Source organism: Mastomys coucha, unplaced genomic scaffold, assembly GCF_008632895.1.
Source record: "Mastomys coucha isolate ucsf_1 unplaced genomic scaffold, UCSF_Mcou_1 pScaffold23, whole genome shotgun sequence".
In the NCBI taxonomy this organism is placed as follows: Eukaryota; Metazoa; Chordata; class Mammalia; order Rodentia; family Muridae; genus Mastomys; species Mastomys coucha.
The window spans coordinates 70,831,650-70,847,129 of NW_022196906.1; the positions used below are offsets into that span (position 1 = coordinate 70,831,650).

Genomic DNA, 15,480 nt, shown 5'->3' on the forward strand with positions numbered 1-15,480 from the left:
AAAGCCTTTTCAAATAATGAAAAACAAGATCCTAGAGGAATAATCATAGAGTTCTAAAAGGGAAAAACATAAATTTATAAGTGAGTGTCTATGAATTTGATGACCTAAAAATTCACCATGGAGCCACTTTAATCCAGAAAATACAACATATTTGAATGCTTAGAGTCTACATAATAAATATGAATATAGACTAGTGAAAGTCTGCTGAATGTTCCTTGAAAACCAGAAGACCATTTTAGCACCTGGACTGAATTTGAAGGAAACTAAACTTGAATTAAAGTTTTGTGTAGACCCCAAGAAAAAGTCAGTGGTTTTGGCTAGTTCAAGTGGTTTATTTAAAGACAGAACTTAACATAAAGTTCCTGGAACACTGCCTTATATTTGGCTGTAAGAAATAGTAGTGTGTGTGTGTGTGTGTGTGTGTGCGTGTGTGTGTGTGTGTGTGTGTATGTGTGTGTGTATGTGTGTGTGTGTATGTGTGTGTGTGTGTGTGTGTGTGTGTATGTGTGTGTGTGTTTGTGTGTGTGTGTATGTGTGTGTGTGTATGTGTGTGTGTGTGTGTGTGTTTGTGTATATATGTTTATGTGAAGGAGGGAGGGAAGACGAAGACAGACAGAGTCAGAATTCCAACTAGAAATGTCTTTACCATTACTCATTGTTTAATTTATAGTGTATAGTTCTCCTTCTCAGCCAGGCAGTGATTTTACGACACTGAAAATTAAGACAAACATCTTAAAAGATGAGCTTGAGCCTTCATTAATTCATCTTCACAGTCTCTAAATTTTAAAAAATGAACACAGTTTTATGCAGTATGGAAAAATATGCAGTGATGTGTTATGCACCACCCCCATACACATGGGTGGGTTTAAAAGGCTGTCTATGAATGCACTAACTGATGGAATAGCATTCTGGATCCAGACCTTCACTGGGAAAAAGGCAGATGAATGCTGTCAAGAAAGAATAAATCATATATCCATCGAATGCACACAAACATGATAAATAAAGCAGTTTTACTAGGATCTTGATATCTATGAGTGCCAGGAGCCATGGCCTTAACCATGGCTTTGTGGAAATTTGCTAGCTTACACATACAGCCCTGAGAGAATTTGTGTGTGTGTTTGTGGAAATTTGCTAGCTGACACATACAGCCCTGAGAGAATTTGTGTGTGTGTTTGTGGAAATTTGCTAGCTGACACATACAGCCCTGAGAGAACATGTGTGTGTGTTTGTGGAAATTTGCCAGCTTACACATACTGTCCTGAGAGAATTTGTGTGTGTGTTTGTGGAAATTTGCTAGCTTATACATACAGCCCTGAGAGAATTTGTGTGTGTGTTTGTGGAAATTTGCTAGCTTACACATACAGTCCTGAGAGAATTTGTGTGTGTGTTTGTGGAAATTTGCTAGCTTAAACATACAGCCCTGAGAGAACATGTGTAGTCTAATAGTAAGAATATTTCTGGGAATGGAGGGCACTCTGACTGCTGGTTCCAGAGACTGAAGATTGCCGCCTAACCTTCAGAAAGCCCCTGCAGCTCTTCCCCCCTCCTTGAAGCCTCCTCTTGTTTATGCTTATATTGCCATCCCTGAAGTAAAGTTTTCAGAGCTTGATCAGACACTTTCTTGCTCTCATTCTTTGTGTCTCTTGTCCTGCCTCAGTCTCTCTCTATTGCCCTAAGTCCCTGCTGAATGCCCCGTGGATTGGGGCATATGAGAAGGCATGAACAAACAGATGAAGAAATGGGACTATAAAATGAAACTAAATGCTAGATAGAGCATGGAGTGGCCAGCAAGGTCCTTTTCTTAAGACTAAGGCCTTATTTAATATGTAAGCACACACTATTTTACAAAAGCCAGCTGGATGTTGAAATCCTTTGGAAGCAATCTTCTTCCATCTTTATTTTTTCAGGTAGATACGGTGAAAACATAGCTAGCCTAGGTGATGTACACATTTAAGAACAAAACCATGTTTGGATAGTGGTTTATTTGCAGTGCTAAAATGAATGCAAGCATTGAATTGAAATATATACTTACTATTCAGAACTTAAAGAAGTAGATCATTACCAAAGAACAGTGTTAGGACAGTGTTCTTATTACAGTAAACATCTGCAGCCTGTATGTCTTAGCTCCTGGTTCTTTTACTTAAACATTTGAATTGAAAATTTTTAGCTTAAGATGAAATAAAAGATTGAGGATCTTAATCTTAATTCTAACAAGGGGAAAAATTTCTTGTGTTCAAGGACAAGGATGCCACAAGAAAGAATATATATTGTTTTGTTCCCTCTTCTATGCATTTATTGGTTCACCCTTGAGGTTTCACTGTTGGGTGACTATTGTGTGTCTGTAGTTGTTGAGAGGATTGGACAAAGTATGCCACCAGAGGAGCTTCATGGCTTTGTGCTTAGTAACCTTGCTTTTTCCTATGTAGACCTTTTCCATTCCCTGAGAGGTATGAACGAAGGAGGATCCTGGACTTGACACCGGAGACTAAATTTTTCCACATGTGGATAAGAGCAGTGGCTCCCAAACTTGGCTACAGTCAGAGTTATCTGGAGAAGATTGGTTTTATATAAGAAATTCTGTAGATATTTCTGAGGGTGTTTCAAGTGTGGGAACCCAAAATTTGATGTTAGTTAATTCCCTTTGGCTTGGAGTTATGTTTGGCTTAGGAGGGTCTTCATTTGTAATGGAATATTTATTCCAAATAAAATTGGGAGACCCAAATAGCTTCTGCGAACACTTAGTAGAAAAATCTTGAAAAATGTGTATATTTTTTGCAAAGTATAAAGAAAAAAAAACAGAAACAAAACCTGGAAGCCCAATTACTGGACTAGTTTTAAATTCAAAATCCAAACAACAGTTTTTTTTAAAAAGTAATGTGTTTAGAAGTCATACATTCCTTACTATATAATAGTCACTTGATACATGGAGTTCTTTCTCAGTGTGGTGTACAGAGTCTTGTGTTGTAGATTAAGGTCATGCCACACATAAAGCCTGTTTGCTGTTTGAAGTACATCTTTGGATATTATCAGATCAGTTAGGTAACTGGTTCTAGGAAAACTGGGTATTGTAGTGCGTCAGTGCTCAGTGTTCATGGACATCTGCCACAAACCACAAACCCAGAGGTGGCCCTAGAGAGCAGGGTGAAAGAGAAGCCTTCACTGCAGGCAGTGCATGCATGGTACTCAATTTTGCTTTGTCTAGAAAGAGAAGTGGCTAGACATAAGACTCACAGTTGGTGGTTAATTTCTAGATCAATGAAATGAAAAGAACAAATATGGAAATTTGTAACCATGGAAGGGAGGGGGAAAGAGCATGTGGAAGGCTATATGATAGTGGTAAAAAGTGGGTAGATTTCTCTGCGAGACTCCATCCACCACAATATGCCCTCCATACCAAGGTGCAGTTAATAGGTTATACTATGTAAGTCTGCAGGGTCTCTTTACAACCTCTCTATGCCCATGTTATGAAATATGATGTTGCTATAGTGGGAAGGATGGGAGATAGCTCTGGGTATCACAGAATGGATTTCCCTTCCCTAAAGCTGGCTAGTCAAGATCCTTCTAAAGATTAATGGCAAGTCTTCCAGCATCATCAAGGACCTGTAGGTAGCCCTTACACTGGCAGATTAACAGTAAACTGATGAAACAATTGTCCTGTCTTAAAGAAGTCAGGCATGCCTTGTAGCTGAGATGCATATTTACTTTGGGTAAGAGTCTTTCTTTCTCACAATCCAAACACTTCCTACCTCTGTGCAGCAGCAACTCAGCAATGCTTCACCTTGTAGCTGTGCCTTTGCCTGCTTCTTTTTCCAGCAGTATTCAGCTTACGCAGTAGAATGTGATTGTGGAAGTTGTTTACTTTATATTGCTATGATATAGTCTATGATCAAAACAAATTTGTGAGGGAGAGTTATTGGGGTTATATATCTTTGTAAAAGTCTGTCTTTGAGAGAAGTTAGGACAGAGAGTCAAGCAGGAGCACAGATGTGCCTCCAGTGGCTCCTTGGCTTGGGTCTTTATACAACCCATGACCACCCACTCAGAGTGGCACTACAGTAGCCTCAGCCCTCCCATCAATCATTAATCAAGAAAATGTCTCATAGACTTGTCTACAGGCCAATCTGATAGAGGCATTTTCTCAATTGACATTTCCTCTTCCCAGAGGCCTACGGCTTGGCTTACGTTAGGTTGACAAAAACCAATCAGTACAGGGCTCCATTCAGCATTTTGCATGCACATATTTAAGAGTTCCAGAAATCATGGCTACTACAAAGAGGAACAGAGTTCAGAGAATGAATATTTTGTGTTGTTTTTCTTCTATGACATAGTCTCATGATATATTTACAAAGCATTGTAGAGAGATCCAAAAAGAGCAAGTTTTAATTCAATGTATTAGAACAAAACTACATATATTTGTATAAACTAACGACTCCTCCTGTTCTTCAAAACTGGTCTCAAATAGACTACTACCCATGATCCATTGCTCTATGCCTTGTATTCTTCTATGAGTGTCAGAAACATTCAGACGTGAATTTGTATTTCCTAGCATAATGATGAATAAATTGGATCAGTAATAGGGGGATGTTGCTTTATATATTTTGTTGGAGATTCAGTGGCAGAGATTGGCTAGAAATACACCAAATTCACTTCCCTTTCTACCAGAAGGGAACTGAATTTTTCAGCTACCCTTGCAGGTAAATGAAAGTAAAAGTGATGTGCAAGCCACTTAGAACTGACCCACTAAGGTGTCTGGAGCACTGCTGTATCTTTCGTTAGCAGGGTAGATGTGTTGTATGGGTTCTTCGAGCCCTGAAGAGTACTTGGAGTTACTAAATAGCTCCATGACACCTGAATTTCTATAATCTCCAACTTCCATCCCAGCTGCTCTCCTTGTAATTATTTTATGTTGGCGAGGAATTGAATCTTTGTGTCAATCTATTGATATATATTTGGTGCCATTACTCAAAAAGAGCTGGCCATATAGACACCTGTATGAAAGTGTACATATTATAGTGTGGTGTTGCCATAGTACAAACCTGAGATACACTGGAATAAGAAGCAGTCAGGTAGATGGGAAGTGCCTACTGGAGTCTGGGAAGGAAGATGGTTTCTGTATTCTACAGAGGCCAGTGATTCTGTACAACAGGAAGGGGAGACTCAGCATCCACACAACCCACGACTCAGATCAGGTAGTTTTACTAGACAGCACAAACAACATTATGAAATGATTATTCTACATCAGCAGTATGTAAGGTTTTCTAACAAGAACGGCGACTTGAAGTGGGGACTCATTAGTTTTTCAAACAGAGATGAGAGGAATTAACATGTGAACTAATATTGAAAAAAGGTAACTATAGTTCCCCCTTGAGTAAGAGAAAGAATTGAGCAGTTTTGCAATCCTTCACTTATAAAAGCCCAGTCAAGTGGACTCAGCTAGATGGCTTCAGGGGAGCCCTTCCACTCAAGCCTTAAAGCTTGTTGAGACTGCCTTAAACTATTAAATAAGAAAGTCCTGGATGTAAGGGAGTCAGAAATAAGGCAGATGTGGGAACTAAATTAAAATAAAATGACTTCTCTTTTAAAATGATATTTTGGCACATGAGAATAAATAAAAGCAAATAGATTAGAAAATTAACACATGCTTAAGAGATTATATTGCCAAAGAAACCACTAATTAGGTTGTAAAACAACAACAACAGCAACAACAACCACTACAACAAAACCCCAAACCACATGATTGTTAAACTTTTCCTAATCTCTCAAAATGGATAATCTGAATCTGATCTGAGTTCCACAGTCATCAAAGAAGCCATAGCCCTCCAAACAACTGAGGTATGGCCTTGGAAAAATCAGGCCAAGAAGAGAGTTGTAGAAGACAAAATGTAAGAAATGGGAGGTGATTCTTTGAAGATGCAGGATCCAGGGTATAATTTTAGTAAATCTGCACTACAGTGGGCTTCCTATCCTTTCTAGCTGGATCTCATTATTCTGTACTCATTACTTCTCCCTGCCTCCCCCACTCGTGTGTGTGTGTGTGTGTGTGTGTGTGCGTGTGCGTGTGCGTGTGCGTGTGCGTGTGTGTGTGTGTGTGTGTGTGTGTGTGCGCGCATGTGTGTATATGTACTTGATATTTGTGGTAAATGGGATAGCAGTGAACAGCCTGCTGTTCATAAGTTCTTTGCTTACTCTAAGGCAGGACATGGGATTACATATCATACAATTGACTTCAAGCTGGTGTCAGAATGGAAATTTGGAAAACTTTGAGATGTATTTTTAGGAAAGGGATAAATATCTTCTCCGTGTAAACTAAAAAAAATGAGCTTATATTTGCTAAGAGGTGGGGGATGTGGTGTGTAAAATGGTCGTAGTTGTATAGCTGTTGGTTGATAAGCCTAGTGCTCTTCCTTCTGTGGCATAGTTAGACTAAAATGTCCAGACTTCTGGAAGGCAGGTATGGCCCTGTGAGTTGTTGTCAGGTATGTGTAAGAGATGTTGATTGGTATCACTCTCAAACAATAACCACTCCAGTGTGGCTAGGCTGAACACTACTTATTCTTTCTCTGTTCTGAGGCTCAGTGACAAGCACTTTGGTGCCCCGTGGTAAATCAGAGGCACATGCTGGAAAGTACCTAGTCTTTCTTAGATGGTTCTTTATAATGCTGACACACTTTCTAATGTGTGGCAGTGGAAGTGATCCATCCCATGTAGAGCTTCTGCTATTGGTTCTACCATCCAGCACAGTACTGGATGTGGTCGCAAAGATGATTCGGTCACCATGGAAGCAATCATGTAGGAGAATACAGACTTGCATTAGTATAGACCCATCCCTGAGCATTGTGAACTACATAATTGGATAAGCCTATAAGGCAAATGTTGAAAAATCATCAGGAGAATAAAAATCAAAATATTGAGGGACAGCATTGCAACAAACCAAACAATAACAAACCAAAACTACAACAAACCAAACCAGATCAAACCAGATCAAACCAGATCAAACCAAACCAAACCAAACCAAGCCAAAACAGTGAACTGTTCCTGAAGTTGGCTTGAGGTTTAAAAATGATTAGAACTTGTAGAATTTGACATGGATGTGGTGGATGCCCAATGGAAAAGAATGATCTATGCTCAGACAGCAGAGACCAGACAAAGTGCATGGGTCAGTGTATAAAAGGGAAAGGAGCTGAAACAAAAGACATAGGCAATTCCTTCTGGTTGAACAGCAAGGCGAAGGATGACAGGTAGAGACAGCTGGCTCTGGAAAACTCCCTGTCACTGGCAAGAGGGGAATATCAGCAAACAGAAACACATATGAGCAGAAGTTCCAAGCTCCTCTAGTATGTCCTATGAGCTATTTTTACAAAACTGTTTGAGAATCTCAAGACAGTGATGTCAATGTACTCATCCCCAACCAAGTCCATTGCCTGAATTTGTTTTCTTTTTCTTAAAGATTAACTCTAAAAATATATTTATGTATTATTACTAAAAGCTAATAAACAAATCTTTGTTAAAGCCCAAAGGGACAGAAAAATAAATGACAGGAAAGATAGACTTCAGGGGCAGGATACTTTCAATCATAGACTTTTAAAAATCAATCAACCCTGGTGAGCCCATCTTGACTACCCACATCCTTGTGTAGTTTGCTCCTAAAGTCATTCTGAGATTGGCATATGACTTGCTTTGCTCACTGGCATATTCACAATATGATAGCAGGAGATACTTGAGAAATACCTGTATCTTTGGTCTTAGTCACTAGGAATTCTGCCATATCATGTAATAGTCCAAGGTTATATTGCAAAAGGAGACACCAGAGGAGAAATATGCTGTACCAGCTGACAGTGCTTGCTAAATATACCAGCTTGGTCAGTCCAGCCTCAATAGAGCCATCAGGTATCTGTGAGTGTTGATACCTGAGAGTGTCTCGACAAAAGAGAATTCACCCAAGGCCAGTGTATAAAACTGTCCAGCTAAGTAGCTAAATGTTTAATGATTTTTGACCAATGTTTTGGAGTTGATTTGTTGTTACATAACAATGAATAATTGATACATTCAGAATGTAAATAAGGTCTTTTATGCTTTTCATAATAAAATCATTAAATGATAATAAAGAACAATTTATCAACTTAAACAGTGTATTGTTTTCTTATACATGAGAGAGAGAAGAAAAAGCAAAGCTAGAACATAACCAAAATAGCAAGCACAAATTGTCTTTATGAATATTTTTGGTTTGGGGTTGGCTGGATTACCTTTTGTTTTTCTTTTTCTTTTCTTGTTTTTTTCTTTCATTCATTCATTCTTTTTTTTTTTTCTTTTTGGTATAGTGGAAAACAAGATAGATATGCAGGTAAGCAGATACATAATAGACAACTTTTGTATTGGACAACTTACTGAAACATGATTTGCTATGAAGCATGTGCTGGAAAGTCATGCACAAAGGTTCTTCATCTTGTGTGATGCCGCTGCAAGCACATGGCACTTGAAGGACTGTCCCGAAGGTTCCTAGGTAGGCGGCCCTGCAGCTGTCACTCCCAGAACAAGTAAGGTCTTGCTTGCCTAATATGCTGATGCAGGTCTCATCTTCATGGCACTTCCCAGTCACATGGGGCCAGCATTCTGTCTGGAATGTTCGATAGTGTGTCCTAGATGAAAGATTGAAGAACTGGATTTAGTCTATGGATAGAGCAATTTCAAGTTAACATGTGATGGTCTCTTACCTAATGAATGGCCTGGGTCAGAACAGGATGTTGGTTCTAAGACATAACGGAAAGGTAACTTTGTACTTTCAAGCATCACAAAGGGAGTGAGGAGAAGAAAAACAAAAATCAAAATAGTGAAACCATGTAAATTACTTTCCTTTCCTGAGACTGATTTTCTGTTATGACTAGCTTTATCCCAATGCTTTTGGGATAAGTGACATAATGCCACTTGCAGCATGAACTACTTGAGAGATCTATTAAAGAACTTTGTGAAACCTCATACAATTTTGGACCTAACACTTAGACACTGTATCCTACCAAAAAAATTCTTTATTCTGTTTCCATTGTTTTATACTAAATAGACTTTATAAAATTTTCTTGAGATATTTTTTTCTTTTTGATAGCAGAACTAAGGCTGGGGAATATCTCTCCCTGAAAGAACTTTCTAATTTTCTAGTAACCTGTCAGATTATCTTACAGGGTGAGACTGAAGCAAAGACAATGAAGGGTCAGTAGAGAAAGACCTTGATTGAAGCTCCTTAGGCATTCAAATCCTTGGTCTTCTATTTAAACTCTAATATTACGTCAGCCTCCCATAAGGTGTACTCAGAGGTGAGAAATTTCACTATTTCCACTCTTTCCTCTTCCCAGTGTAACCATGTTGATTAAGTGTCCTTTTTGTTAGTTTTTCAGTAAAAATTTGACTCCTTTAATTGACTTATTGAGGCCAATTGTCCAAGCCCAGCTTGGACACAGATGGTGGATTCCCACAACCACCGATTTGATTACAAAATGTTGGCACAGGAACACATGACAAACCTGTAATCCCATGTCTTTCAGGAAACTGAAGCAGAGAACCTAGCATGAGATTAGTGGTAACTACCTATAAACACAGTCTTGCATCTTAGTCTACATTCATCATCTCCTGCATTGCTTACCTGTGTTCCAAACTGTCTACATAACCATGCGTTTCTGTCCGATGGAAAGATAAATTCACCCTAAACATAGATTTGCATGTGTTAATAAAACCCTCAGTGAGAGAAAGAGAGCTGGACATGCTGAGCTCAGTTGTGGTTCCTAAACATGACTACCTGCACATGACAGCTTGATGTCAGCTAGCAGCTAGAGTGAATGTTTTAACTGAGAACATAGACCACTCAAAGGCTGCAAGAGCCCCTTCATTGCAGTTGCCCTCCAGCCCAGGTGCCTCACCCTGTGTAATTTCTGGCTTCCTTTTCTCTGGCTTCCCCTTTTCACTGCTCCTTCAGAGGACACCACACATTTCCATTGCCTTTGTAATATCTTGCCTGTTAGATTGCTTTGTGTAACTTAAGAGACCAACTCAGTCATTTCCTCCAGTTAGGGCAAACCATCCTTCTTGGGAGCATTCCTTAAATTACAACATTTTCAGTCTATCCTTATCTCCTTAAAGGGGTTGTTTGTTTGTTTGTTTTTGGTATTAGAACTTAATTACAACATTTCCCCCTTCCCCTTTGAGAGCCTAGGACCCCTCTCTGGTAGGCAGGCAGATAGGGAGAGGGGTCTTGGAAACTTTCCAAGATGACTGACTTCAAACTAACCAACCCTAAATTAAGTGAAGAAAACTCTTCAGAGGCTTAAAAAAATCCAAGCCCTTGAGGAGACTGTATTCCCCCACACCCGCCTTTGGCTTCATGAGTCCTCGTTCTGCCTAGCAAGTCTTTTTCTCTGTGTGCCTGCTGTGTGTGTGTGTGTTTCATCATCCACAATAAATACCTTCCTTTAACGCTGATTCTACCCTTGGTGCTTGAGATTTCTCTCCTGCCTTGCCTGTTGGGTTCAAGGTTTTCCCTGCCTTTTAATTCTTTAACTGGTAGAGAAAACAATCCTGATTCAGATTTCTAGACTTTCCTCTCAATTTTCCTCCCTCTAATCCCATTTAATCTGAGAATTGCTCATTACTCTTTATGGTATTCATTTTCTTATTAACTGTCTTCTTTAACTAAAGTAAACAAGCAAAACAGACATTCCTAACTGATGCCAAGATGAGTGCCTGATTATTGCATATTTTGAATGAACAAGTAAACAACTTGCTTTACTTTCCTCCATGACTGTACTGGTTGGTTTTATGTGTCCACTTGACACAAGCTAGAGTCATCTGAAAGGAAGGAACCTCAGTTGAAAAAACACCTTCATGAGATCCAGCTGTAAGAATGTTTTCTCAATTAGTAAGCAATGGGGAATGGTGCCATCCCTGGGCTGGTGGTCCTGAGTTCTATAAGAAAGCAGTCTGAGCAAGCTCAGGAAGCAAGCCAGTAAGCAGCACCCCTCTACACCAGCTCCTGCCTCCAAAATCTTGCCCTGTTTGAGTTCTTGCTCTGACTTCCTTCAGTGAAGAACAGTAATATGGAAGTATAAGTTGGATAAACTCATCCTTTTTGTCATGGTGTTTGTTTTAGCAATAGAAACGCCGACTCAGACAATAACAGATAATATGAGGATGGGGAATCAGGGAAAAAGTAACATTTTCAATGTCATAGGCACACAAGTATGCAGGGAATAGCCACACCATACTCAGACTACCTTGTTCTTCTCAATCCACAGCTTGAGAAAGTATTTGTTCTGAAGTTTAAAGAGTTACCTTGCCAAAATTAACAGTCTTTTTGACACAACAGGCTATGTGGGGTGGTTCATGCCTGTTAATCCAGTACTCAGAGAACTGAGGCAGGAGGATTGTGAATTCAAAGCCAGCCTGGTATACAGAGAAAGACCTTATCTAAAACAAGCCCCAACAACAACAACAACAACAACAAAGATTCCATAATCACATCAATGAAAAAAATCTAATTACAAAGGTGATTGTGAATGAAAAAAATCCTGACAGAGTTCAAATTGTAGGACACACACACACACACACACACACACACACACACACATGCACGCACACCAAATATGAACTTTGAAAAGATGATATACAGGCCATCACAGTTCTATAGTGAGTTTCTTTATTCTAAGATTCTGCTCTGCATTTTGCATTTGAATTTCAAAAAGGGCATCACACATGTACCACAGATTCAAAATGTGAATTGTCTGGCTCTATTTACCCAATTCTGGATGATGGTGGGAACTCTAGCAATGGAAGGAGATCAGATGTTAGGGTTGGACTATAACAAATAAGGTGCCGAAATAAGAAAGCAAGGTATGTGTGTTTTAACTCACCTGCATAATTCATCATTTCGGCAAGTGTGAATTACACTGAGGCAAGTGGGGGGTGGAATTATGTTCAGTGCACATGGCTTGCTGTGAAGAGTTGCTTTGGATTGCTGACAGGGTATATCAGATTGAGCACAGTCACAAAAAGCCAACATCTGGGCAGTGTTAAAAGGCATATTTTGATAGAAGAACCGTATAGCTGCTTGGCAGTGTTTCACATTGCACAGAGTTCCATTTGCAGAGCATGCTTTAAGGTAAAGGGCCAACTGGGCATTACAAGCCACATCCCCTACACATGCCTCTGTCACTTCCAAACAAGACGGCATCTGTTTGAATCCTGAAAGCAAGAAAATGCTCTGGTCATACCAAAATAAGCTTATGGTTGTACATAGAACCTGCAAACAAAACTATGGGAAGTCCACAAGCTGAGTACAAAAGTGTACCAGGCTGCTATGATTCCTTTAAAGGCTTGATGGTGTAATGTTTGAATCCTCTTTCATCAATACTATATACATATTGTGATCCAGATTGTTCAGAAATGGACAGGACCAAAGTGGAGCTTTAGGAAAATAAACATCCCTGACTCTAAGTTTCTCAAAACAAGTATTTACTCTTCAGAAATAGAAATTGAACTATGTAGCTTATTGTGAGCTCAATGACTTGAGTCAACATCATCCTTGTTCTGTCACAGTTAATTGGGAGTGTATGGATAGGAAATTCAGAACAAAGGCTAACGCAGTTACTGCTGCCTAGGAAGATGTTCACAATCTGATTAAAACAGATCTATCTGACTACTACATCTGACATCAGTACAGGCACACATAACAACAGTTGGCTTCAAACATTTTAGGTTGTATGACCAAAATATCTTTGTGATTTATCCAAATATTTTGTTTCAGTAAAGATGTATTTCTCAGAATAGAGGATGGAAGGGCTAAACAGTTGCCTTCATAATCATTGTTGGAAAGAATGCCATGGTTTTGCTGCATGTTCTTCTGCAATTTTTATGCCACACAAATTATTTTATATTGGCATATCACTGAGAATCCTCATAACAACACTTAACTCATAACATCCAGTTTTTATAATGCAGGTAAAAATGAGAGTTGATACATATTACCATGATATAAAGGAGTTGTTAGAGTCCATTTATATTTATTGTCCTTTTTCATGTTATCTAGAAAGAAAACAAAGAAAGTATTTCACTACTGAAGAGTTTTCTAAACTTCCTAGAAGCTAAGAATGCATACTATGAATATGTACAAATTAAGACAAAAGCATACAAGCTTGTACAACACTTATTTAACCCTTGGTATTTAAAATTAATGAGTGATAGATGAAGAAATATCACACAAGTAAATTGAAAAAACTTTTGTGAATTCATTTACTTGATAATATAAATTAATGCTGATGACTAGACCATGTACAATTGTACATTGAAGCAAAAAAAAAAAAAAGAATCCAAAAAAAAGAACAGAAAGAAGGAAGAGAGAAAGAAAGACAGAAAGACATAAAGGAGGAAAAAGGAAAGGAAGAAACAAAGAAGCAAAGAGAAAGAAATGTCCATACCAACAGGATCATAAATCAGATAAAAAAAGTGATTCAAAAAGTATTTTTACTCCTTATTATCTTAGTCTCTAGGAATTCTTAGGATTCATAATTGTAGACTTAGAAGTTTTCATTGACATAATCTTTCATTCAATAGCATTAATTGGGCTTTTACAGGGAACCAGGTGGCATACTTGAGAATAGTGGTATTCAATCCTTGCTGCTGGAGCCCCACGGTTTCAGAGGAAATAAACACAACTGAAGCCAATATAAAAATCAAGAAACAACAGACACGTGTAAACAGTGTTAAAGAAAGCAATGTGATCATAACTTCATTTTGAAACCATCCTCTCATGACTATGCTTGTCCTTCCTGGGCTGTCTCTACCCCATGCTCATCAGCCCACAGCAAACACTTGTACAACCATAGGCAAGTTCTTCCCAGTGCTGCCTGTCCCAACCTCAGGGACACTGCATTGCCCCAGCTTGTTACTGTGCATTTCTAGTTTTTTATTGATTATGTCAAAATTTATCATTTCTTCTTGACCCCAACTTCCTACCTTTCTGACTAAGAGCTGACATCTATTCTATTTAATATGGTGTAAGTTACTACACCATATTAAAAAAAATGTCAGTCAATCAATCAATCTACCAACCAACAAACAAAAAGCAGATTTTAGTGAGTCATACATATTTTCTAATATACAAACCCAGGCTTACTAATACAGTTAAATACCACAACTTGCAGCAAACTGACAAGTGTGTGCTATGGACTAAAACATATTCAAGAAGCTACCATCGACCCATAAACTTGTTATCACTTTATTGTTATCAATTGGATGATTCACACCAGACCCATATGCTTCTTTCATCCCTCCCATACACATTCTTTAACACAATTTGCATCTTCTATGCAAATCTCATGTCTATGTACCATACATGGAATCACATATAAAGTTCACGCTTAGTACTTGAGATCATCCTTTGCATATCTAGTAAACGCTGCAGACTCAAAAATATACACATTGGATCTAGATATCTCTGTTCTGTGCTAAAGCCTTTTCTTCCAGGGACTGTCAACATTACTGAAAGGAATCACAATGATATTATTGGAGTTAGTGACAAAAAAAAAAAAAAAAAAAAAAAAAAAAAAAAAAAAAAAAAAAAAAAAAAAAAAAACCGACAAAGACAAACTCAACAAAGTAAAAAGCCTGAAAAACTTTTAGGGTCAACTTTAACTCTTGTTCATACATTCCCATTTGGTTTCACGAATATAAACATATATCCAGAATCTAACAATTTTTATATTGGTCCATCATCCAACATCTTTTCACTGCACAGTCATTACAGCCTTGTAACAGTTGTATGTACCATTGAGTGAGAGCTTACCTTTACTGGCGCTTTCCCAGGTATTGTAAAACCCAGCAGTTCACTGACTTACCTGGACCATACTCATATCCCTTAGAGATCCTCACTCAGAGGTGGACAAAGGATCAGTCTCTGGCCTTAATAGAAGAGAATTCTCCAAGTCTACAGTGTTCTGTGCAAATACCTAAGTTTTTGTAGCAATCACATTGTATTCTAGCTTCTCCATTAAACCCAGTGTTTGTTTCCAGGGCTTTTCCCCCTGCTAAGCAATTTTCACAGAGCATGCTGTGTGTGCAAGCCTGTTTCACAAGGTTTTTGAGGAAAATGGCATGAGAAACTCCTTATCTCAAGGGTTTAGAACTTATTAAGAGTACTCTAAAACACACTCTCTTGATGTGCTCTCTCTCTCTCTCTCTCTCTCTCTCTCTCTCTCTCTCTGCTTCCCCCTTTTCAAGGTAGAGTCTCACTGTGTAGCTCTGGCTCTTCTGGAACTCAATATGTAGACAAAGCTATCTCCTGAGTGCTGCGATTAAAGGCATTCACCACTATACCTGCCTCTTTCTTTCATTTTAAAATGTCCCTAAAGCATAGCAATCATCTTCAATGAAGGACAGATTTCCTTCCATCACTATATAGACCTAACACATTGTAAGTGTTTCTTAACTTTTTTTTTTTTTTTT

At 38.5% G+C, this 15,480-nt stretch overlaps 1 protein-coding gene across 1 annotated transcript in view; it reads right to left on the minus strand.

The window, feature by feature from the left end:
* The window catches only part of Gfral (GDNF family receptor alpha like), a 59,739-nt gene that overhangs the window by 17,172 nt on the left and 27,087 nt on the right, over positions 1 to 15,480 (minus strand). Inside the window, exons 4-6 of the mRNA XM_031343950.1 lie at positions 13,006 to 13,062; positions 11,892 to 12,222; positions 8,386 to 8,636 (exon numbers count right to left, since the gene is read on the minus strand). Coding sequence (XP_031199810.1) covers positions 8,386 to 8,636; positions 11,892 to 12,222; positions 13,006 to 13,062 — 639 coding nt within the window. The remainder of the gene's footprint in view (positions 1 to 8,385; positions 8,637 to 11,891; positions 12,223 to 13,005; positions 13,063 to 15,480) is intronic.